The sequence below is a fragment of the Lissotriton vulgaris genome, chromosome 3_1 (assembly GCF_964263255.1).
Source record: "Lissotriton vulgaris chromosome 3_1, aLisVul1.2, whole genome shotgun sequence".
NCBI classification, from domain to species: Eukaryota; Metazoa; Chordata; class Amphibia; order Caudata; family Salamandridae; genus Lissotriton; species Lissotriton vulgaris.
In genome coordinates this window covers 1,501,126,448-1,501,149,448 of record NC_141689.1, presented here as the reverse complement: position 1 = coordinate 1,501,149,448, position 23,001 = coordinate 1,501,126,448, and the positions used below count along the sequence as shown (strand labels likewise).

The window sequence follows — 23,001 nt, the reverse complement described above, 5'->3', positions numbered from 1 at the left end:
CACAGGAATTGAGCCAAACAAAACAGGACTTCTACCAAGTAGCAAGGTTCCCACACGTGATTGGATGCATTGATTGCACCCACGTAGCCATATGTCCCCCTGCCGTGAATGAGTATATATTCCGCAACCGTAAAGCATATCACTCAATCAATGTTCAAGCAGTGTGCAATGCGGAAAACATCATCACCGACCTTGTCGCACAATACCCAGGAAGCACTCACGATTCATACATCTTCCGCCATAGCGGCTTGCACACACGTCTGCTCAGGGGAGATTTTGGCAATGGACACCTGCTAGGTAAGTGCAATACTATACACATCACTGACTTAGTCATGGCAATGCATAAGTGACTCTGACATCTTGCCTCTTACTCTGTAGGTGACAGTGCATACGCGGTGAGGCATTACATCTTGACTCCCTACCTGAACCCAGCCAGTCCACAACAACAGAGGTACAATGCAGCCCACATCAGGACACGTAACGTTATAGAACGGACATTTGGATTGCTCAAGAGTCGCTTTCGCATCCTGCATAAAACTGGAGGAGCTATGCTGTACCAACCGGAAACCTGCTGCAGGATAATTGCTGCATGTGCAATGTTGCACAACATAGCAACAAGGAGAGGCATCCCCATCGAGGAATCTGACACAGAGGGCAACCAGCCCCCAGCACAACCACGCCGTGCACATATTGCCAGTTCAGCGGAGGGACAGAGGAAACGTGCAGACATCACCCAGCATTATTTCTAAGGTATGTAACAATGACACACAACACTCATTTGCATTTGTAGGTTAACTATTTATTATCACGGCTGGCGGTATGGGGTGTCAATACAACCTGAAATGCTGTCCATTAGCACATTAACCCCATGCACCAATGGACAGAGGAGACACACTAAGGACTTGTCATGCAGTCACTAAGAATGTCTTGAACATGGTTACGTCACCATGAGGTCTAACACCCCTCCAATTTGTTTTACCGTCTCCTCCCTCTCACACCCAAATGTCTTTCTCCTGCTTCAGCATCTGCATTCGTAGATGCTGCGGGAGGTGCCTGCCTACGGCTACTGCTCCTCCTGACAGTGTTGAGTGGCGCACTGATGCTGCTCAGGCTGGAAGCCTCACTACCCTCTTCCCCTGTAACGTCGCCCTGAACACTAGTGCTAGCCTGCATCATCTCCACAGCTGTAGTAATTTGCCCCAGTGCCTTGGACACATCCCCACAACAATGGGCCATGTCAATCTGCATTCCCACAGACCGACGTGACAGGTGTGACACGCTAGTGCTTATCTTGGTGTTTGACTTGGTATAAGCCTCCATGCATGCGAGAAACTGCCGATGCCTCTTCCTCTGTGAATTGTGTCCCTCGTGCATCACACGTGCAACCTCCAGGAGGGCGTTGTTGGATTCCCTGTGAGCCTCCACTATGGCAGTTGTGAGCTCCCTCACACTGTCAGCCATTGCAGTGATGTTACTGTTCATTTTCGTCATCTGCAGGTCAATTGCTCCCATGTGCCTAGCTTGCACGCGCTGAACCCGCACCATCTGCGACTCCACGCCACCCCACTGACTGTGACTTCCTGCTTCCTGGGACAAAGTAGGGCTCCTTGGTCTGCGTCGTGATCCTGACCGGACATGTGCCTGCGGTGTTGGTGTGTGACTGGCACTTTCACGGCTTGTAGTAGGTGTGCTAGATGTATGCTGTTCTACCTCCATTGGCTGTAGTGGTGCAACTGTGGCCCTGCGTCTTGCTGGTGCCTTTCCTTTGGATGGTGGTGACACAGGTTTTGATGCCGCAGTCTCTTGATTGGGCTGTGTGCTCTCTTCAACATCACTGTCATCAGTGTTACCTTCAGCTGCATCTGTGATGTGAAACAGTGCTATGTTATATACATGTGTTTCAATAGTTCTACAACCTTAATAAAATGACACTTTTCTGTTATGACTGTCTCTCATCTATCACTGTACTGCTTATTATTAGCATTTGGGCTTACTGTGTTGGATTCCAACTGGCACATGGGTACTACTGACTACAAGTACCATGATGCATTGGGCTCCCTATGTTAAATGTGTGCAGGACTATTTTAGCTGTAATTTTAGCAGGTGAAATCACATTTGGGCACTATCAGTATGTGCTTTGTGCTGTTGATAGTCATGCATCTTACCTTGTGTGCTACAGGCTGCCCCAGATGTGTCCAGGATTGTCACTCCTACGACTGCTTCAGGATCAATAGTGCCCTCAATCATGTCCTCCTGGGGTGTGTTGTCTGGGACTGTTGGGCCTCCTCCTCCAGTCCCCTTCGCCTCCTTCAGCCTTTCAGCAACCTTCTCCTTTGCACGACTGCGCAGGTCGTACCAGCGCTTCTTGAGGTCATCAATGCTGCGGTGTGTGACCCCCACAGCATTCACCTTGTCCCTGATCCTGGTCCAGATTCTCCTCTTGTCTGCCTCTGGCACTTTAAGGGAGAGCTTGCCAAATAACTTTTCGTGGTTGTTTGCAACCTCTTCAATGAGGATGTCAAGTTCACCCTCACTGAATTTTATTTTGCGCTTCCTGGCCACTGCTCCCTCCTCTGTGGCTGGTTGGGACATGGCTGTCTCCACCAGTTAGCAACCTGCTGTTTGTTTGCTTCTGCTCTCACTCCCTGCACTCAGCTTCTGCCTCAGAGTTCAACTGTGCACAGGTGGCAGCATGGGCTGATTGACTTCCTGGTTGTGATGTCATCAGCCTGCTCCCAATGCGACTCTGTAGTTTTTCACGCTCCCGCTTTTAGCGAACTCGCTAATTGCGATATCGCATTTAGCGATTACGCAAATTGCGGGATCGCAAAATGCGCGATTGGAATTATTTTACTATTGCGATTACTTTACATGGAATCGCTAAAGTATTTAGCGATTTTTAGCGATTCCTTGATTTTTCGCTATCCACATCATGCATTGGCTATAGCGAGTCCTTATTTGCGATTCCTTAATAATCGCAATTAAGGATTCGCTATTTGTTTGCATGATGCATCTGGCCCTAAGTTCTTACCGGGAATGCACTGTTGTCTGGATTCAAACCGCGCTGGGGGCGACTGCTCTCATTGCGGTGAAAGTCGGCGTGTGACGTATGTGGGTTGGGCTTTGTTTATGAAGATACGCGCGCATTAGTTAAAGGGCCAGGCTATGAACTGTTCTGTTAGGCTAATGCTCAGTGTGTTCGTAGTATACGAATGAATCACTGTAAATGATGCGGTGGAATCTTAGTTAAACGGTAAAATGTACAGCACCATAATAATACCAGAAGTATATCTAGTTAACACTAATTACAAATAACAACTAAATTCTGTCCGTTCATTGATTCCATGTGAACGTAGAATCTGTAAATAGAATATCCAGTGATTTTCACGTTTTAACAAGGCTTTTCTATTGTCTGTTTCTTCATTCTTTTCCACAACTTCCAATATACATGCTTTGATTTGATTAATTTGGTGGTTGTGTTCAATGAAATGAGTGGCGATGGCTGATTTTAACACTTTTGTTCTTATATTACTTTTGTGTTCGGTTAATCTGGTTTTAAATTTGCGCTCTGTCTGTCCTACATAGGCTTTGCCGCATGGGCATTTCATCATGTATATAATGTTTTTAGTATCACAAGTGCCATTAACTCGTAACTTAGTTTTGTTTCCCCTCATGGGGTGGGTGATGGTGTTACCTTCCATAATGTTATTACAATTGCTACAGTTTTTGCATGGGATGGTTCCTTTGAATGTAGTTTGGAGTTTCATGGCCGTGGGTTTTTTGATGATTTCTCCTATGTTTTTGGCTCTAGAGAATGCAAACAATGGTTCATCACCGAATATATTGTTAAAATCGGGTTTGGTTTGTAGCATCCACCAATGTTTTTTGATGATTTTCTTGAATTGGGGGCTAACTGTGGAGTATTTACTTACGCATGTAATTCTGTCAGTCTTTTTACTTTTTTGTGAACAAAGTAGAGTTTTTCTATCTTTCGATGTGGCTCTTTCTAGAGCTCCTTGTAGTACCTCGTTAGGATGTCCTCTTTTTTTGAATTTATTTAACATGATTTGTGCTTGCGTCTTTGATTCTTCAGGGTCTGAGACAATTCTTTTCACTCGGAGGAGTTGTGAATACGGGAGGTGTTGTTTGAGAGGGGTGGGGTGGAAGCTCTGGTAGGCAAGTAGATTGTTGCGATCAGTGGTCTTAGTGTGAAGGGTAGTTTCGAATTTATCACCTATTTTCCTGATTGTAACATCAAGGTAATTGATTTGACTATCATGAACTACGTAGGTGAATTGTATCCTTTGATCAAAGAGATTGAGTTGTTGGATGTTGTTAATTAAGCGTTCTCTGGTGTCTTTCCACAAAATGAAGATGTTGTCAATATATCGTAGATATAGACGTAACCCTGGTTGCCATTGTTCATTTTGTAAGATATGGTTGTTCTCATATTGATGCATAAAGATGTTCGCGTACGATGGGGCTGCCGGATTTCCCATGGCAGTTCCCGACTTTTGTAAATACCAATTGTCCTCCCATTTAGAATAACTATGCATCAAAGTGAAGTTGAGTAGTTCCAAAAAAAATACTTTCATGTTTTCTTCATATTCCATTTGAAGAAGTGCTTCTTCTACAGCCTCTAACCCCAATAGATGGGGTATAGAGGTATACAGCGCTTGAACGTCGATGGTACACATGAGTATTTCTTCATTAGGTTCAAGTTTTATGTTGTCTAACTTGGTCAAAAAATCTGTAGTGTCTTTGATGAAAGAGTTCATGGTGATGACATAAGGTTGGAGATATTTGTCAATCAGTTTACCCACTGGTTCTTGGATGCTACCACAGGTGGATACTATGGGGCGACAAGGAGGTTGATGAGGGTCTTTGTGGATTTTAGGTGTTAAGTAAAATTTTGGTGTTTTGGGGTGATCCGTGGTGAGATATTTCTTCATTCGGTCATCTACACATCCTTTCATGATGCCTTCTGATATTATGGTTTGGAGTACCGCCTGAATTTCCTTAGTGGGGTTGGTGTTGAGTTCCATGTACGTGTTCTCATCTTGTAGATGCACTAAGGCTTGTGAGTTGTAGTAGTCCTTGTTCATGATGACTTGAGCGCCACCCTTGTCCGCTCTCTGACAAATGATTCTAGGGTTGTCTGCTATGTTTTTGAGGATAGCGTGTTCTTTTTGAGTAAGATTCTTGGTTTTGGTTTTTCTTCGATAATTGATTTTGTTTAAATCCTGTTTGACTAGTTGCTCAAACAGATCCAGGGTCTTGTGGCTGATGGGAGCCATGTAGGTACATGTAGTAGTGAGACTTTTCAAAGAGTCTTCCTTGTTTTCCTGATTATCCTGTTGTTCTCCAAGGACATTAGAAAAGAAGTGTCGAAGTCTAAGTTTTCTCATTAGTTTGAACAAGCTAACGTTGACCTCTAGGTGATTAGTGTGAGCAGTAGGTACAAATGATGTCCCCTTTTGAAGAGTTTTGACCTGTAGCTTGGTAAGGTTGACGTCTGAGATATTGATTACCAAATTATCTATCTGTTCTTCTTTTTGTCTTTCTTGGTCGTTGCATTCCGGGTTTGTGGGGGGTCTTTCTCCTTCACTTGTTCTAGATTTTCTTCTGGACCTCCTGGGTCGTCTCCTTAGTTGGGGCTTACTCCTAAAAAAGGCTGAGCAGATGTACTAGCGGTGACTGTAGGTGTTGGTCTGGAGGGTCTTTTTCTCGATGCGTCTGATGTGCCATCAGTATCTGAGGAGGATGTGTCCGTCTGTTGTGTATATGGGCGATTTTGTCTTTTTTTTGCATATACTTCAGCCCAATTGTACACTTCGCCCAATTTATAATCGATGGTGTCTCGACGGTATTTACGTAATTTTCTTTTATTGACTTCTTCCGAATGTTTTGTCAACTGGGTCTTGATGTCCTCTAATATTTTGTTCAATTCTTCAGGTGTCATCATTTTGCCTAGATCTTCTTTCACAATAGTTATATCTTTCTCTAATTCTTCAAGTATTTGGGACAATTCTTCAATATTCAACAGGATGAGGTCTAAAGAACACTTATTAAGGATTGCGTACCATTTATCAGTGAATTTTTGGGAATTTTTGCACAAAGATGGTTTTAATAATATTCTCAGTCCCCTTGGGATTCTAGAGGCTTTGTGGTATCTAATCATAGTGCTGGCATGTAGCCGTTGGTTGATGATTTTGCGTGACAGATACAAAAGTTGTTTCACTTGTTGATCTTTGGATTTGGTTGTGGTGTATTCAATAGTTTCTTCATGGATAAGTGAATATATTTTGGAAGATTCTTTACTGGAGTATGCAAATGTGTCTGCTTTGGTTTCCGTAAGTTTGGTGATCTCATCATATTGCATGTTTCTTGGTTGCGTGCTACAGCTGCAGAGCAGGACTTGGATACAACAATCTTAGATAGTAGCCGTGCACTGCACTTGGTTTATCCTTGGATTTGAGGCGTGGGTTGTGCTCCTATGTATACTCCCCGCTCAGGAGTATGTGAAATAACTGAGGATTGCGCTGGCACTATACAGTGCAAGTGTCACATAGGGCACAGACTGATGTGTGCTGAATTTGTCAGCAAAGTTATGAACAATAAAGTTTTCAACAGAGGCTGTTTTCTTGTTCAACTCTCTTGGGTGTTTTATTCATACTCGTTGAGGTTGTTACTTGCGAGTTTCACAGATTTTTTCAATCTGAAGATATATATATTCAACAATTGTATTTTATATCCAGCTTATTTTTCAAAAGAATACATTCCATATATTCCAATGCATTTCGGCCGCTTGGCCTTCATCAGGGAAATCTGTGGAACAAAGATTGCATCTATCACTGAACGGTACGTGTAATTACATGCAAAGTATAAAAACAAACAAAACGACAATAGTCTGACTGAAACCTAATACATTGTATACAGTGTAACTAACACAATTTCTACGAGCGTGTTTATAATACCTGGCTCTGGTAGTAGTGGTTACATTATACCCCTGAGTGTTACGCGCTAAAATGTTACTGAATTTCTAGAGAATGCGTATTGAAACATTGTTTCTAATCCCAAAACATAATACCAATGCAATGAGTAGTTTTACGTTAACATGCCTGAAATTGACGCGTTTCCCGAAGGACTCATCTGAGTGTTTAATTAGCAGCGCTCGCGTGGTAGACTATAAGCGTTCTAAGTCGCTTTTAGAGTAAATACTTTACGCGCGGTCTAAGTTCTTAAAGGAATGCACTGTTGTCTGGATTCAAACCGCGCTGGGGGCGACTGCTCTCATCGCAGTGAAAGTCGGCGTGTGACGTATGTGGGTTGGGCTTTGTTTATGAAGATACGCGCGCATTAGTTAAAGGGCCAGGCTATGAACTGTTCTGTTAGGCTAATGCTCAGTGTGTTCGTAGTATACGAATGAATCACTGTAAATGATGCGGTGGAATCTTAGTTAAACGGTAAAATGTACAGCACCATAATAATACCAGAAGTATATCTAGTTAACACTAATTACAAATAACAACTAAATTCTGTCCGTTCATTGATTCCATGTGGACGTAGAGTCTGTAAATAGAATATCCAGTGATTTTCACGTTTTAACAAGGCTTTTCTATTGTATGTTTCTTCATTCTTTTCCACAACTTCCAATATACATGCTTTGATTTGATTAATTTGGTGGTTGTGTTCAATGAAATGAGTGGCAACAGCTGATTTTAACACTTTTGTTCTTATATTACTTTTGTGTTCGGTTAACCTGGTTTTAAATTTACGCTCTGTCTGTCCTACATAGGCTTTGCCACATGGGCATTTCATCATGTATATAATGGTTTTAGTATCACAAGTGCCATTAACTCGTAACTTAATTTTGTTTCCCCTCATGGGGTGGGTGATGGTGTTACCTTCCATAATGTTATTACAATTGCTATAGTTTTTGCATGGGATGGTTCCTTTGAATGTAGTTTGGAGTTTCATGGCCGTGGGTTTTTTGATGATTTCTCCTATGTTTTTGGCTCTAGAGAATGCAAACAATGGTTCACCACCGGATATATTGTTAGAATCGGGTTCGGTTTGTAGCATCCGCCAATGTTTTTTGATGATTTTCTTGAATTGGGGGCTAACTGTGGAGTATTTACTTACGCATGTAATTCTGTCAGTCTTTTTACTTTTTTGTGAAGAAAGTAGAGTTTTTCTATCTTTCGATGTGGCTCTTTCTAGAGCTCCTTGTAGTACCTTGTTAGGATATCCTCTTTTTTTGAATTTATTTAACATGATTTGTGCTTGCGTCTTTGATCCAAAAGTCGGGAACTGCCATGGGAAATCCGGCAGCCCCATCGTACGCGAACATCTTTATGCATCAATATGAGAACAACCATATCTTACAAAATGAACAATGGCAACCAGGGTTACGTCTATATCTACGATATATTGACGACATCTTCATTTTGTGGAAAGACACCAGAGAACGATTGATTAACAACATCCAACAACTCAATCTCATTGATCAAAGGATACAATTCACCTACGTAGTTCATGACAGTCAAATCAATTACCTTGATGTTACAATCAGGAAAATAGGTGATAAATTCGAAACTACCCTTCACACTAAGACCACTGATTGCAACAAACTACTTGCCTACCAGAGATTCCACCCCACCCCTCTCAAACAACACCTCCCGTATTCACAACTCCTCCGAGTGAAAAGAATTGTCTCAGACCCTGAAGAATCAAAGACGCAAGCACAAATCATGTTAAATAAATTCAAAAAAGAGGATATCCTAACGAGGTACTACAAGGAGCTCTAGAAAGAGCCAAATCGAAAGATAGAAAAACTCTACTTTGTTCACAAAAAAGTAAAAAGACTGACAGAATTACATGCGTAAGTAAATACTCCACAGTTAGCCCCCAATTCAAGAAAATCATCAAAAAACATTGGCGGATGCTACAAACCGAACCCGATTTTAACAATATATTCGGTGATGAACCATTGTTTGCATTCTCTAGAGCCAAAAACATAGGAGAAATCATCAAAAAACCCACCGCCATGAAACTCCAAACTACATTCAAAGGAACCATCCCATGCAAAAACTGTAGCAATTGTAATAACATTATGGAAGGTAACACCATCACCCACCCCATGAGGGGAAACAAAATTAAGTTACGAGTTAATGGCACTTGTGATACTAAAAACATTATATACATGATGAAATGCCCATGCGGCAAAGCCTATGTAGGACAGACAGAGCGCAAATTTAAAACCAGGTTAACCGAACACAAAAGTAATATAAGAACAAAAGTGTTAAAATCAGCCGTCGCCACTCATTTCATTGAACACAACCACCAAATTAATCAAATCAAAGCATGTATATTGGAAGTTGTGGAAAAGAATGAAGAAACAGACAATAGAAAAGCCTTGTTAAAACATGAAAATCACTGGATATTCTATTTACAGATTCTACGTCCACATGGAATCAATGAACGGACAGAATTTAGTTGTTATTTGTAATTAGTGTTAACTAGATATACTTCTGGTATTATTATGGTGCTGTACATTTTACCGTTTAACTAAGATTCCACCGCATCATTTACAGTGATTCATTTGTATACTACGAACACACTGAGCATTAGCCTAACAGAACAGTTCATAGCCTGGCCCTTTAACTAATGCGCTTCATAAACAAAGCCCAACCCACATACGTCACACGCCGACTTTCACCGCGATGAGAGCAGTCGCCCCCAGCGCGGTTTGAATCCAGACAACAGTGCATTCCCGGTAAGAACTTAGACCGCGCGTAAAGTATTTACTCTAAAAGCGACTTAAAACGCTTATAGTCTACCATGCGAGCGCTGCTAATTAAACACTCAGATGAGTCCTTCGGGAAACGCGTCAATTTCAGGCATGTTAACGTAAAACTACTCATTGCATTGGTATTATGTTTTGGGATTAGGAACAATGTTTCAATACGCATTCTCTAGAAATTCAGTAACATTTTAGCGCGTAACACTCAGGGGTATAATGTAACCACTACTACCAGAGCCAGGTATTATAAACACGCTCGTAGAAATTGTGTTAGTTACACTGTATACAATGTATTAGGTTTCAGTCAGACTATTGTCGTTTTGTTTGTTTTTATACTTTGCATGTAATTACACGTACCGTTCAGTGATAGATGCAATCTTTGTTCCACAGATTTCCCTGATGAAGGCCAAGCGGCGGAAATGCATTGGAATATATGGAATGTATTCTTTTGAAAAATAAGCTGGATATAAAATACAATTGTTGAATATATATATCTTCAGATTGAAAAAATCTATGAAACTCGCAAGTAACAACCTCAACGAGTATCAATAAAATACCCAAGAGAGTTGAACAAGAAAACAGCCTCTGTTGAAAGCTTTATTGTTCATAACTTTACTGACAAATTCAGCACACATCAGTCTGTGCCCTATGTGACACTTGCACTGTATAGTGCCAGTGCAATCCTCAGTGAATTACCAATGAGGCCAGAGAAGCAGTGAGCAGTCCTGCCTAGAGGACTGAGGGTGAGGAATTACCACTGGGAACAGAGACACAGCTGCAACACTGCCTATAGGACTTTAAAATATGGGAATTTCTGACAAGACCAGAGTAGCTGCTAGCAGCAGTGCCTACAGAACTTAGAATGCAAAATTACCAACGGACCAGAAAAGCAGCTAGCAGCACTGCCTAGAGTGGGGAATTAACACTGGGAACAGAGACATAGTTGCAGCACTGCCTAAAGGACTTAGAATGTGGAATTACAGACAGGACCAGAGGTGCAACTAGCAGCACTGGCTAGAGGATTTAGCATGAGGAATTACCACTGGGACATGAGAAGCAGCTAGCAGCACTGTCTAGAGGACTTAAAATGAGGAAATACCACTGTGACAGAGACAGAGCCGCAGCACTGTCAAGAGGACTAAGAAGGGGGAATTACCACTGGGAACAGAGGCACAGCTGCAACACTGCCTAGAGAACTTAAAATGGAGGAGTTACCAATGGGACCAGAGAAGCAGTGGACCATTTTCCAGAGGTCTTGATGTTCTATTAATGGAGCTACCCGGGTCTAGTGGTGGTTGCCGCATCACTGGGTGCAATTCAGGGGAGACTAATTGCTTTCCAACTGGTCTGTTGAGTTATGCATTAAAACAGTATAGCTAGATATCACTGTGCTAGTTTATGTTAGGGCCTAAGTATCAAGGTCGGAAGTATCAATCTTCATGGAACAGTATGTGAAAACATCCAGTTTCAATTTAGTCTTTTGGTTGGCAGAAGTACTCGAAATTAAAGTGAAGGTCTAATTAGGTCCATCCACAATCACGATAGCTCCAAAACATTAAAGGCTAGGAAGATTTCAAACAGTACAGGTAGCCAGTCTACACAGAAAGACTTTACTCTAAGATCTTGTTTTGTTTGTGAAGGAAAACCTTGCCACTCTTGGCATGGAGAGAGTGTGAGATGGACAAAGGAAAGCTCTTTATTTGTTGAAATCTATGGATTGCCCGGCGACATTATTGACTCATGATTAAGCAAATGTCTTGGATCAGTTGTGGCCAGCAGTGTGGCATAGATTCAGGGCTTACTCAGTTCCGCAGTCGATCCTCCATGCAAGTCCAGACAGCTGTGCTTAGCTCATTAGTAATAGTCAAGCAATTCTCTGTGTAAGAAATTGTGTTACTGATTGAGAAGGTGAGACCCTACTCAAACAGCAACCACAATCATTGTCAGGGTGAAGTCACAAACAAACCCCAAATTAACCTGTGCTTATCCCTCTGGTAGCTTGACACAAAAGCAGTCAGGCTTAACTTAGAGGCAATGTGTAAAGTATGTATGCAGCACTTCCAACAGTGTTAAAGTGAAAATACAACACAAGAAAAATCCCACACCAATTTAGAAAAATTAAGTAAAACTTAACAAATAATTTTAGACCAAGGCTGCAAAAAACTAATTAGTAGGACTGGAGGAATGCAAATAATTTTCATAGCAAAAAATAGTGCCTAGAAGCACAAAGTTCCAACTGTGGTCATCTGGTCGTGCCTGACAGAAACAAAGTCACAAATACAGGCCGACCGCAATGGAGCGTAGGCCAGATACTGGGACAAAGTTAGGCCTGTTCAACAAAGTACCTTAAATCCTGGTTGTGGGATGCAGCAAGAACGCACGTCGAGGATGTGTCGTGTAGCGGTGGTTCCGAGGAGCTGCAGGGCTGTGATGGGGAGTAATGCATTGAGGATGCGTTGTGCAGCAGATGTTCTGGGGATCTGTGAAGTCCTGTGGCGGGATGCTTTAGCAGCAGTGAGTCTGATGTGGAGCTGCAAGGAGATGCCCACAGATCCACAACTGGCTGGCAGAGCACCTTCAGGCCCTCTTCCAAGGGTCCAGGACTAGGGTGACACCACTTGGGGGCAAGACTCATAGCATATAGAGTCCAGGTGCTGGGTTCAAGGTGGTTGGAGCCTTTTTCTGTCCCTAAGGCACTGATCAGGAGGCCAGCCAACTAGCACTTGATGTCACTCTGATAGTCTTGGGTTCAAGGTGCAAGTCCAGTCCTTTTCACTCAGACAGCAGGGCAACAGAGTAGCAGGACAGCAAGTATCAGATTAACAGTCATTCTTTCAACAGAGAAGCACAGCAGTCCTCCCCAGTTTTCCACAAGTCCGGAGGTGTACTGAAGATTTGGGTATGAAGGTCCAATATTTATTCTTGGTGACAGCTTTGAAGTAGGACAAGGTTCTGGTGGGTTCCACTCTAGAGCTGTCTGAAATTTCCTTCCTCCCTGCCCAGACACCAGCTTGTCCGGGGACACAAAAGACTAGTGTCAAAATGTTTGTGAGTGTGCTCAAGCAGAGCCTTTGTGAAGTGCAAATGTGGTAGATGACAGTTTCACCACGCTATCAGGTCAGAGATGGCCAATCTTGCCAACATATATTACCCCATTCTCTCACTGTCTGGGAGCAATACACAAAGACCAACTGCCAGCTACTCCTAGTCATGTGATCCATGATACAGGTTTCAGGCACCAAATGGTTAGGAAAAGAAAATGCCATCTTTCTACAAGTGGCATTTTAAGAATTGTGACTCAAAATACAACTTTACCATTAAACAGGGTTTAAAGTTACAATTCTTGAGACATCAAACTCAACATTACTACTTGCTACCAATTGAAATTGATCCCTTATTAGATGTAATAGGGTAATCCAATGTTATCCTATGGGAAAGGTAGGCCTTGCAGTAGCATAAAACAAATGTAAGAGTTTTTCACAACCAAGACATGTAAAAGATAAAAGTACATGTCCAAATATTTAGATACCCTTCGCCCTGCGTAGGTAAAGAATCTTCTCTGCTAATAAATTAATATAACATTCACTGATCCAAGCAGAAGCCGATGACAATTCGCTAGATTGCAGAAGGCACTAAACTTTACATCAGTGGGGATGGTCCTTTCATGTCACATTTCCCAAACTAACTTTAACAATACTATGTTGGATCCTAAAATGTTAAAAGGGTTAAACACAGATATAAATACATAAAATCTATTATATATCTAATGCTAGAAACTGCAGGAAAGTGCTAAGTATTTGTCTTTGCTTTATTCGATAAAAATATCATAAAAGAATGTACATTCATGGGTCATGTTAAAACAAAAAAAACAAAAAAAGGAATTCATTGTTACATACAAACAGAGGGTATGTTAACCGATAATGCTTGTATATCAATTGTTCCATGAGTACAATAAATACACTTGATTAGAATACTATCATTAAAACTACTACAGTAAGAAGAAGATGCATTACAATACTTGTACATGGACAATAAGAACTTTGATACAGCTAAAATGGCCCCAAGCCTCACCTATAGCCTCACATCCTTTAGCAACTTATTACGTGTTAGCCAAGTGCAGACCAAGTATTTTGCTACCCTACAAACCATGGTGAGGGAGATGGTATCAGATCTTAGAATGCGGAGCGCCACACAGTACTTCTTGGTGCCCAATTTCATACAGATAAGTTTAGGCCATTTCCTTCTTGCATGCCTGTAGACTGGGCAGGCAAAAATGAAATGGGCAATGGACTCTCGATGGGCTGCACAACCATGACAAGAAGGGGATGTTACATTGTCCTGTTTCCACCCAGCCGTAAATTCGTTGAGCGGCAGAGTTCCAAACCTCAATTTCATGTATAGCATCCTATCTCTAGGGGTTTGAATGAAATCCAAAAAGGGTTCCAATTTCCGGATGGGCTTGTGTTCCAGAAATTGTTTGGTAAGGGTCCCCCTGTTGAATAAACTGGCCTCCCTCTCCTGGACCCACTCCCAGTATGCTTTCTTCATGGTTTCTTTGGGTGACGGCGTCTGGCTAGCCCATGTCTCCCCTAACCTAATGTCTATCACCAGCTGTCTAAGCTTACAAATCCATTTAATTTTATTACCCGTGTCTAACTTAATAAGTTCGCTAAGGGCGGCAACATAATTTGACAGTTCGGGAGTCCTCGTTAGGCGTGTCCAGAATAGTAATGGACGAAGCCGTACAATGTCTTTGATGGACCGTTTCCCCATATCTTGGCGAAGTGGTATCAGAGGCGTTGAGGGTGTGAGAGAAACCAACCCTCTATAGATTTATTTTCAGATCTAGCTAGATCAGAGGTGTCCTCTGTCCAAAGTTCCGACTCATAAAGGGCCGATGGTAATGCTTTACCCTCATATACCACAAGAGCCGGTGCTACCGGTTTGCTGACAGGAAGTTGCTGATCTCTTAAAATCGCCCCTGCTACCCGCTTGTGGTTGAGGAGCATTTTTGCCAGATGGGAACTCCATTTCATCGAGCTATTGACCAGAATTCCTAAGTAGTCAAAAGACTCCACCATGTCGAGCGGAATACCTTTAAGGGTAATATTATTTCTGAAGCGTTTGGAGGGGGATAGAGCCATCAGCTTAGTTTTGGACGTATTAATAGATAGACCCCGTTGGTCACAAAAGGAGCCAAACCTATCCAATAATTTTTGTAGACCCCTAGGACTCTTTGATAAAAGGAGGGTGTTATCGGCAAAGAGTAGGGTGGGGGCTTTCTCGGCAGCCAGGGCTGGGGCATCCGCTGGGTCCTCTCTCAAATGGTCTACCACCCCATTAACAAAGAGAGAGAACAGAGTCGGAGCCAACACACAGCCCTGGCGTACCCCCCTGTTCACCGCCACCCTATCTGTCAACTGGCCCTGATTTCCCCACCTAATTCTCTCATAATTCCCCTCATGTAGGCGTATGATAAAATCAAGGATCAGCGGGAGAGCACCCAATTCAGACAACACCTTCCAGAGTTTTGGACATGGAACCAGGTCGAAGGTCGTCTTTAGAACAATGAATGCCAAATATAGACTTCCTTTCCCGATAACCACCGTTTTCCAGTATATCACAAAAAATCTAAAAACCTGGTCCATCGTACCCACCTTCTGTCTAAATCCTGCGTGGAAATGTGAAAGAATATTCCCGTCAATCATCCAAGACCTGATCCTCAAGAGGAGAACCCTGCCAACCACCTTCTGGATTACATCGATCAAACTGATCGGCCTGTAGTTACCAGGGTCCTCCCGGTCCCCCTTTTTTTATATGGCTACCACCTCGGCACCCTTCCAAGACTTGGGGATAGCATGGCCTCCAGCGATGAGATTCATTAAAAGCGAGATGAAGTGGGCCCAGGGTTTGGGGTCATACAGAAGTAAATCCCCTGGAAGGCCGTCTGGACCCGCCGCCTTTCCTGAAGCTATGCTGGCGATGGCTAAAATTACCTCATTAATCTCAAAGGGTTCAGCTGGTGATGGGCCCTCAGACAGGGATAAGAGCGGCTCGCTCAATAAGGGCTGATAACCTGCAGTATTGCAATACAGGTTATAAAAGTGGTCTTGCCACTGCTGCTTGGTAATATGGTTTGGGATTGGAGCGCTTCCCCTTCGCATGCCCTTATTGATTAACTCCCAAAAGACGGTTGAGTCTTTTAGTTGCGAGGCAGTTTTGAGCTCCTACCAGTGGGATTCCTCCCATTCGCGTTTTGCAAGCTCTTTTTCCCTAGTGTACTCCTTCCTTGCTGCTCTTATTTCTAGGGGGTCTCTATTCCGTTGGGCTAAAGATAAGCCCTGTCTTTTTACCCTGCAATTGGCAGTGTACCAGAAATTAGAGGGTCTAGTTGGGCAACCTTTCAGCGCCCTATGCTCCTTAATAATAAAAAACTTCCCCAGTCTATCTATTGAATCCTGATAGAATTTAGAAAATGGGAAGTCATGTTTTCCTTGTGGGTACCATTACTTGTTTCAAGCTCTGCAACCTTCCCTTATGCTGCCTAACTTGTCTTCCTGATGTTGAATCTTTTGCCATTTAAGGCATCGGTTGCAATTTGTGGGCATAACCTCTTTTGTTGACATCATCAGAACATTGGGTGGGTTGATTGAAGTGGTTTCCCAATTATAAATGATTTGCATGCATATGGGATTTTGATCACTGTCCAGAGTAGGTTTGACTTCCATATCCACAAGGTCACCCCATAGTCGTGTGTCCAGCAGGATGTAATCTATGCGTGATTGACAACTTGGTCTGTTATATGTGTTTGCCCCACTTAAATCAGAGCATGTCCTACCATTAACTGCTCTTAAATTGTATTCTAACGTTGGTGCATTAATCTGAATAGCCCTTGGCGTCCACTTCTTTATTGGCGCCAAATTTCGAGATGGTATGTCCCATTTACTATCCTCCTTGCCTATGCCCAACATGTCATCCCCACTCAATGGTTCATATGTGCAGTTAAAATCCCCTGCTACAATGATACCAGAGTGGGGAGGAATGCATGATAACTCGCTCTCCAAGGTTTTTAAAATTGCTGGGGTTTGGCACCCAGGAGAACCTCTCACATAGACATAAAATAACTCCACATTAGCACTCTTAGCAGGTCTTTTAATTGTCGGATGTAAAATGTCCTTTGAAAGTAAGCTATGCGTAATAATGGACCAATTCAGTGAGATGTTAATCCATATGTGGAGGCACCCAGAGGGACGACCCTTACCTGAGCTTATAGCCGGAATGAAATATGTGGTGTACCCTGATTTGTGCAAGGGAACCATACTCCACGTCTCCTGGAACAGACAGATGTCATACTTGCTGACAAACTCGTTCCACTCGGGGAGAGGCAAGTTCTTCTGGAGTCCCGCAATGTTCCAGGAGAGAAAGTGAATCACCCCTGTATTTGTTCCATTGCACCTCACCACATCGGCGCTGGCTTCACCTACCACAACTCTTTCTATCTCCTGACTACTATGGCAGGAGTCAGTGATGCCACTTTTTTCCACAAATGATTCAGTGGAAATCTTTGGTGGCGGGGCCTCCTCCAGTCAATCAACTTTATTCAGTCCCGACTCGCTACCCCCCGCCCAATGTCCAGAGAGGGAAGCGTCTAATCTGTCTGGTAGAATGCTCAGGGGGAGAGGTGCAAAACTTTAGGGCCAGTAAGTTCTCTGCAATTTTTGGGTCGAATGGCTGTATCTCAATGCAGTCAGTCTGAGAATTCCCCTGGATGATCCTCCTCACTTTAGCCAAGTCTTCCAGGATGACTGACCTAAAGCCCATTACATAACATAGCCAGTGAATGGCTTTGTTTTGCAGAGATTCGCTACTTTCATAGCCTTGGATTGAATTAAATTTAGGGACCTTGGTTATAAATACTGTCGGGAAGCCATGACCTGCATGGGTTGTACTACCTTGCATACCTCTTACTTCTCGACTGCTCTGGCCTTGGGCGGGAGCAGCTGTGTATTGGTGGCATATTTTGTTGGAAGGTTGACCCCCCGGTTTTCCCTTGGTTCCACAATCAGTGACAGATGCTGCATAAGTTCTAGTAATGCTGGGTAGAACAGGCCTGCTTAGAGGGCCCCTAGCGTCTTTGTCTAGCTCTATGGGTGGTCTGCTCCCCACCCCACGAAGGTTCCCTAATGGCACCCTATCTACTGAACTGTTAACAGTAGGTAGTAGGGGTGGAATGGTTTTTACCAGGGGGTGGTCGACCCTATGGGTAAGCACTTCGACCTTCGCCTTCAAGGAGGCTAATTCCCTCTCAAGAGAGTCAATTCTCTATAGTAAGCCCGTGTTAAGGGAGCCACAGTTCCCACAACTAGTTGTCTCCGGGATAGACTCTATGGCACTGTGCTCACCTGAAGGGGTTGCTGGGGTTCCCTCAATGATATGCTCTAAAACAGAAAACCGATTTGAACAGGGTAATTGTGTGTTAATCATGCAATCTTGCTGGATCCCTTTAGTGGTTACACTTAGTGGCATAGAGGGGGTTTCCACAGGCAGATTTGCCTCTGGGGTCACATCAACAGTGCTATGGATTTCGCAAATAGAGGTTTTTTGGGGCGCTTTTTTATAAAAAATTTAGGGAATTAATGTTCTATGGGTTCGAGATAGGACCTCGTCAAGGGGGTCAGAAATGACCACTGAGTTTTTAATATCATTGACTCCCAAAACTTCCTCACATTCAGTAATTATTGTTTTGATTCTTGATAGTACGCAGTTACTAGCTGCGTGAGGTGTTTTTTTTTCCTTTTTCCCTTTCTTGCTTACTGCTGGTCCCCCTCCCTCCATAAGCTTCCCTTTCCCCATTTGTCAATACACTTACGCCGAGTAGAAAACAACCCTCTTACAAACTAAATTACAGTATGCAACAATGGCGAACTTTGAGTTGGCTGCCCAATATCTCAATACGTAGCCACAGGGTCTCAGCCTTGCAGCTCGAAAACAGTAATTTAAGTCCCTGTGTCCCAAGACCTCACAAATGAAAGAGGGGGGCCCTGCCCTGCCTCGTCCTGGCGATGATGGGCGAAGACGGACCCGCCCTTGGCCCGGGCTTCACCCGGCACGTGCCCGCAAGCGTCCCGCAAAGCGGGAGGCGCGAGTTGTCTTGTACTGCCGGTAGGGGAGGGGCAAAGTCCTTTGCTTCCTGTCCCGATGTACCCTGGGACTTGTGGTCTGGCCCGCTGCTGATTCCGCTCTGCGATGTGTCTCCCGCAAAGCGGGAGGCGCGAGGTGTCTTGTACTGCGGGTAAGCCGGGAGGGGAGGGGCAAAGTCCTTCGCTTCCTGTCCCGATGCACCCTGGGACTTGTGGTCTGCCCCGCTGCTAATTCCGCTCTGCGATGCGTCTCCCGCGAAGCGGGAGGCGCGAGGTGTCTTGTACTGCCGGTAGGGGAGGGGCAAAGTCCATCGCTTCCTGTCCTGATGCACCCTGGGACTTGTGGTCTGCCCCGCTGCTGATTCCGCTCCGCGATGCGTCTCCCTGCTATGTGCTTTCGTAATAAATCAGAGAGATGGAATTCTGTCAAGGTTTGTTCTTCAATATTGCTCATGCACACCATATCAGTTGTAAAACAATACATTATATATATATATATCTAACAATCTCCAATTGAGATATTAAAAAATGCTAATCAGGGGTAGAAGAAATTATTGAATTATAAATACAATATTAATCAAAATGTACCATCTATTAAAATTAAGTCTTTAGGCATAGCCAGTAAAGTCAACGTTGTACTTTTGTTTTAAGGCACCAAATTAATTCAATTTTTTTTAAACCGAACACAACACAGCTACTAACTTCAGTTTTTCATACCCTCAAGGCATGGTGTCCTTCTCGGATGCCCAACACGGGACAAAGTAGGGTCATTCAGCGAGCAAGTTGTCTCCCATGGGCCTTAAAGAAAAATAACAAATGCTCTTCATTTTCTTCACTTGGACACCCCATCAGCCATAGTTTAGATACAATGCTTTTTTTAGACAATGTAGAAGTGAAACTTGTGTGTGGAAGAATTCCCAATCTGAACTTTCGAACAGGGAGCTACTATACACAGGGGAAATACCATCCATAAATTCTTGAAATTGGAAGTCACATTTAACCAATAAAAACTTATCTGCCAAGCTACCCATGGGACATTAATGCCCCAAACTTTTAACGTAGTATTCCAAAACCTTGATGCAGGGCCGGACTGGCTACTAGCGTTTTGCATGCTGCCGAGCTGGGGGCTGATGTCACTGCGGTGTGGGCTAATTTTGTTGATGGAGGCCTGGGTGTGCTTCGAAAAACAAAGCAAAATGAATTTTGTTAAGCACACGCAGGTCCCCATCAACAAAATCAGCCCCCAGCTCAGCAGCACGCTAAAACGCCCGGTAGCCAGTCTAGCCCTGACTTGATGACACTATATTTGTAGTGGATTTGGGAAGCAAAGGGGACGATACAAGTACGAAGACAACTCAAACCTACACAGTCACGATTTTACATAATCCAACAAGTGATCGATTGTAGTATGGGTTTGCCTAATAAGTCACTAAGACATTCTCTATAGGGTTCTAAGTCCCTAGTTTACCATCTGCAGATCCAGTACAAAATTGGTTTCATGACTAGCAATCATAGTAATCAGCTTCAAGTTGAAATCTAGTCTGAGAGGTATGTAATGTTATGTTATACTGTCTTGTAGAGCGCGCAGCTGCTCAGCAGTGTCCCGGCGCTAGGCAGCGGCAGACCAACCAGGGCACCTCGATTAACTGGCTAGGTTTTTAGTTCCTCTTAAAGATATCCAGGTTGTGTGCTCGACAAACGTCTAATGGAAGGTTATTCCAATAGAATGGGCCCAGGTAGGAAAAGGATCTCCCACCTGTTCTGAGGCAGTTGATATGGGGCACTCTTGCAAAATTTGCAGAGGAGGAGCGAAGGATGTGAGCTGGAGTGTAAACGCTGATCCTATCACTGAGATAGTGTGCGCCCGTCTCATGATTGGCCTTGTGCATTAAGACCATAGCCTGAATTACCACCCTCTTTTTTATCAGGAGCCAATGGAGGGCCCTCGGGTGAGGGGTCATGTGAGACCTTGGTGGGAGTCTAAGTAACAGTCTCGCCGCCGAGTTCAGTACCCCCTGTTATGTTATGTGAATTGTTATGTTAATTGGCCTTGAAAGGCGCAATAGCTACCCAAAAGGAGTTTCCTGGCGCCAGCCTGAGAGGAACAGAAGGAAGGGAGGAGATTATTGATTGAACAGCCACGTTTTTAGGCATTTACGAAAGTTCCCGTAGACAGTTTCGTTGCGGAGCGACACAGGGGGAGAGTTCCACAAGGAGGGACCGAAACAGGCAAAAGATCGACCACTCATGCGTGACAGTCTGATCCTAGGAACCGAGAACTTCCCCTGAGTAGCAGATTGGAGAGGGTGTGAGGGTAAGTAAGGATGGGACAGGGCTAAGAGGGTATTGAGGAGCCATTCCAGATTTGATCTTAAACATGTAACTCAAGGCTTTGAATTTAACGCGGTTCTCTACCCTGAGCTAGTGGAAATCACACAGCGAGCCAGAGATAGAGGCAATTCTGGGGACATGATAAAGCAGTCTGGTGGTGGAATTCTGCACCACCTGCAGCTTGCGTATCACATCCTTGTTAGCCCCCAGATAAAGAATATTACCATAGTCCAGTCTAGAAGTGACAAGAGCCTGGACTACGGTTCTCTGGGTAGGACTGCGCAGCCTCCAGATTACCATCCTGAAATGTCTCAAGAAGGTTAAGCAGGTAGGAGCCACCTTCACGGCTTGTTGTCTCATTGATAGTTGATCATCAATGATGTAGCCTAAATTACAGACTTGGCTGAGGGAGAGCGCCCATTTTGGCAGGCCAGTGTTGAGCACCCTACCTCAAAGATCTTTATTTTTCCTTTATTTTCATCTGCAGTCTGCTGAGAAGATAGTCCGGGAGACCGAGGTATAGAGCATTCCCATAATCCAGTCTCGATGTGATCAGGGTTTGCACTACCTTTCTACCAGCAGACTCAGATAGAAGTGGTAGGAATTTTTTCAACATGCTGAGCATGCTCAAGCAGGACCCGACTAGGGCTTGAATCTGAGGTTGGAAGGAGAGGAAACTGTCAATTTTGATCCCTAAGTTCTTCACACAGTTTTGAGGGGAACCAGGGTGCAGTACATCACTCGGCCAACAGTTTTCCCCTAGATTGTGAGGCTCATCTCCGAAGGTAAGGATCTCCGTTTGTTCCGGATTGCACTTCAGATGGTGCAAATCAAACCAGTGAAACACCTTGGTGAGACTTTGAGAGATAAGCTTCCCATTTAAGTCCTTACCCTTCTCACAAGCAAAAAGAAGCTGTGTGTCATCTGCATAAGAGATTCTAGGGACTGCACAAGAATTGCTAAGGGCGTCAGATACACATTAAACAGCGTGGGACTAAGAGCTGAACCCTGCGGGACTCTCGCGGTCAGGGGTATGGCTTGTGCAATGTGGGCGGGTAGCCATACTTCCTGAGTCCGTTTATCCAGAAATGAAGATAGCCAATTTAAGGCCGAATGTCTGATCCCTATGTCGTAAAGGCGCTCAAGCAGTTTAAGGTGGGGCACAGGGTTGAAAGTTACTGTAAGGTCCAGCAGTATAAGCATGGCTTTGCCACCAGTGCCTAGAGTGCTCCGGACATACTCAACCACTTCAAGAAGTGCAGTCTTCGTACTAAAGGGGCAGGGGGGGAGCGAAAACCAGATTGGCTGGGATCGAATTTTTCATTGTCTTCCAAGTAGCTGGAAAGTTGGTAGTTAACTTCCTTCTCCAAGATCTTAGAGAAAGCAGAAATAAGGCAAATGGGGCAATACTTTACCACACGCTTGGGATCGGCTGTCGTATTTTTTAGCAGTGGGAGCACTTTTGCCTTTTTCCGAGCAAGTGGGACCACACCTGTTGCCAGCTAGGTATTAAATATGTTGTAATTGGGCAGGGGTCAAGGGGGGAGCCGGATTTTAAGCTCTTTAGAACAGAGAGGGACTTAGAGAGAGAGAGAGTAAGAGGGAATGTAGGTTCCCTATGCACCAGGTACTGCATATAGGTATTTGAGCACTATTTTGGAAACTATTTTGAATGGTCTTGTTTTGTTCATGAAAGAAGGTATCCAGTTCGCCACACCACTCAAG

General features: G+C 43.8%; 2 protein-coding genes across 2 annotated transcripts in view; one reads left to right on the top strand and one right to left on the bottom strand.

Moving 5' to 3' along the window:
- STPG2 (sperm tail PG-rich repeat containing 2) overlaps positions 1–23,001 on the top strand; it is a 2,754,965-nt gene that overhangs the window by 1,060,917 nt on the left and 1,671,047 nt on the right. The gene's annotated exons all lie outside the window — the stretch shown is intronic.
- On the bottom strand, positions 845–2,592 carry LOC147728067 (uncharacterized). Its single transcript, XM_086962768.1, has 2 exons — positions 2,166–2,592; positions 845–1,862 (listed from the first exon to the last, which is right to left on the bottom strand). The coding sequence occupies exons 1-2, from the start codon at positions 2,590–2,592 to the stop codon at positions 976–978; spliced, it is 1,314 nt and encodes a 437-aa protein (XP_086818894.1). The 3' UTR covers positions 845–975.

Coding starts and splice junctions, on each gene's coding strand:
- LOC147728067 (XM_086962768.1), bottom strand. CDS start 2,592: ATGTCCCAACCAGCCACAGAGGAGGGAGCAGTGGCCAGGAAGCGCAAA. Junction 1,863..2,165: donor GGCAGCCTGTAGCACACAAG/GTAAGATGCATG, acceptor TTCACATCACAG/ATGCAGCTGAAGGTAACACT.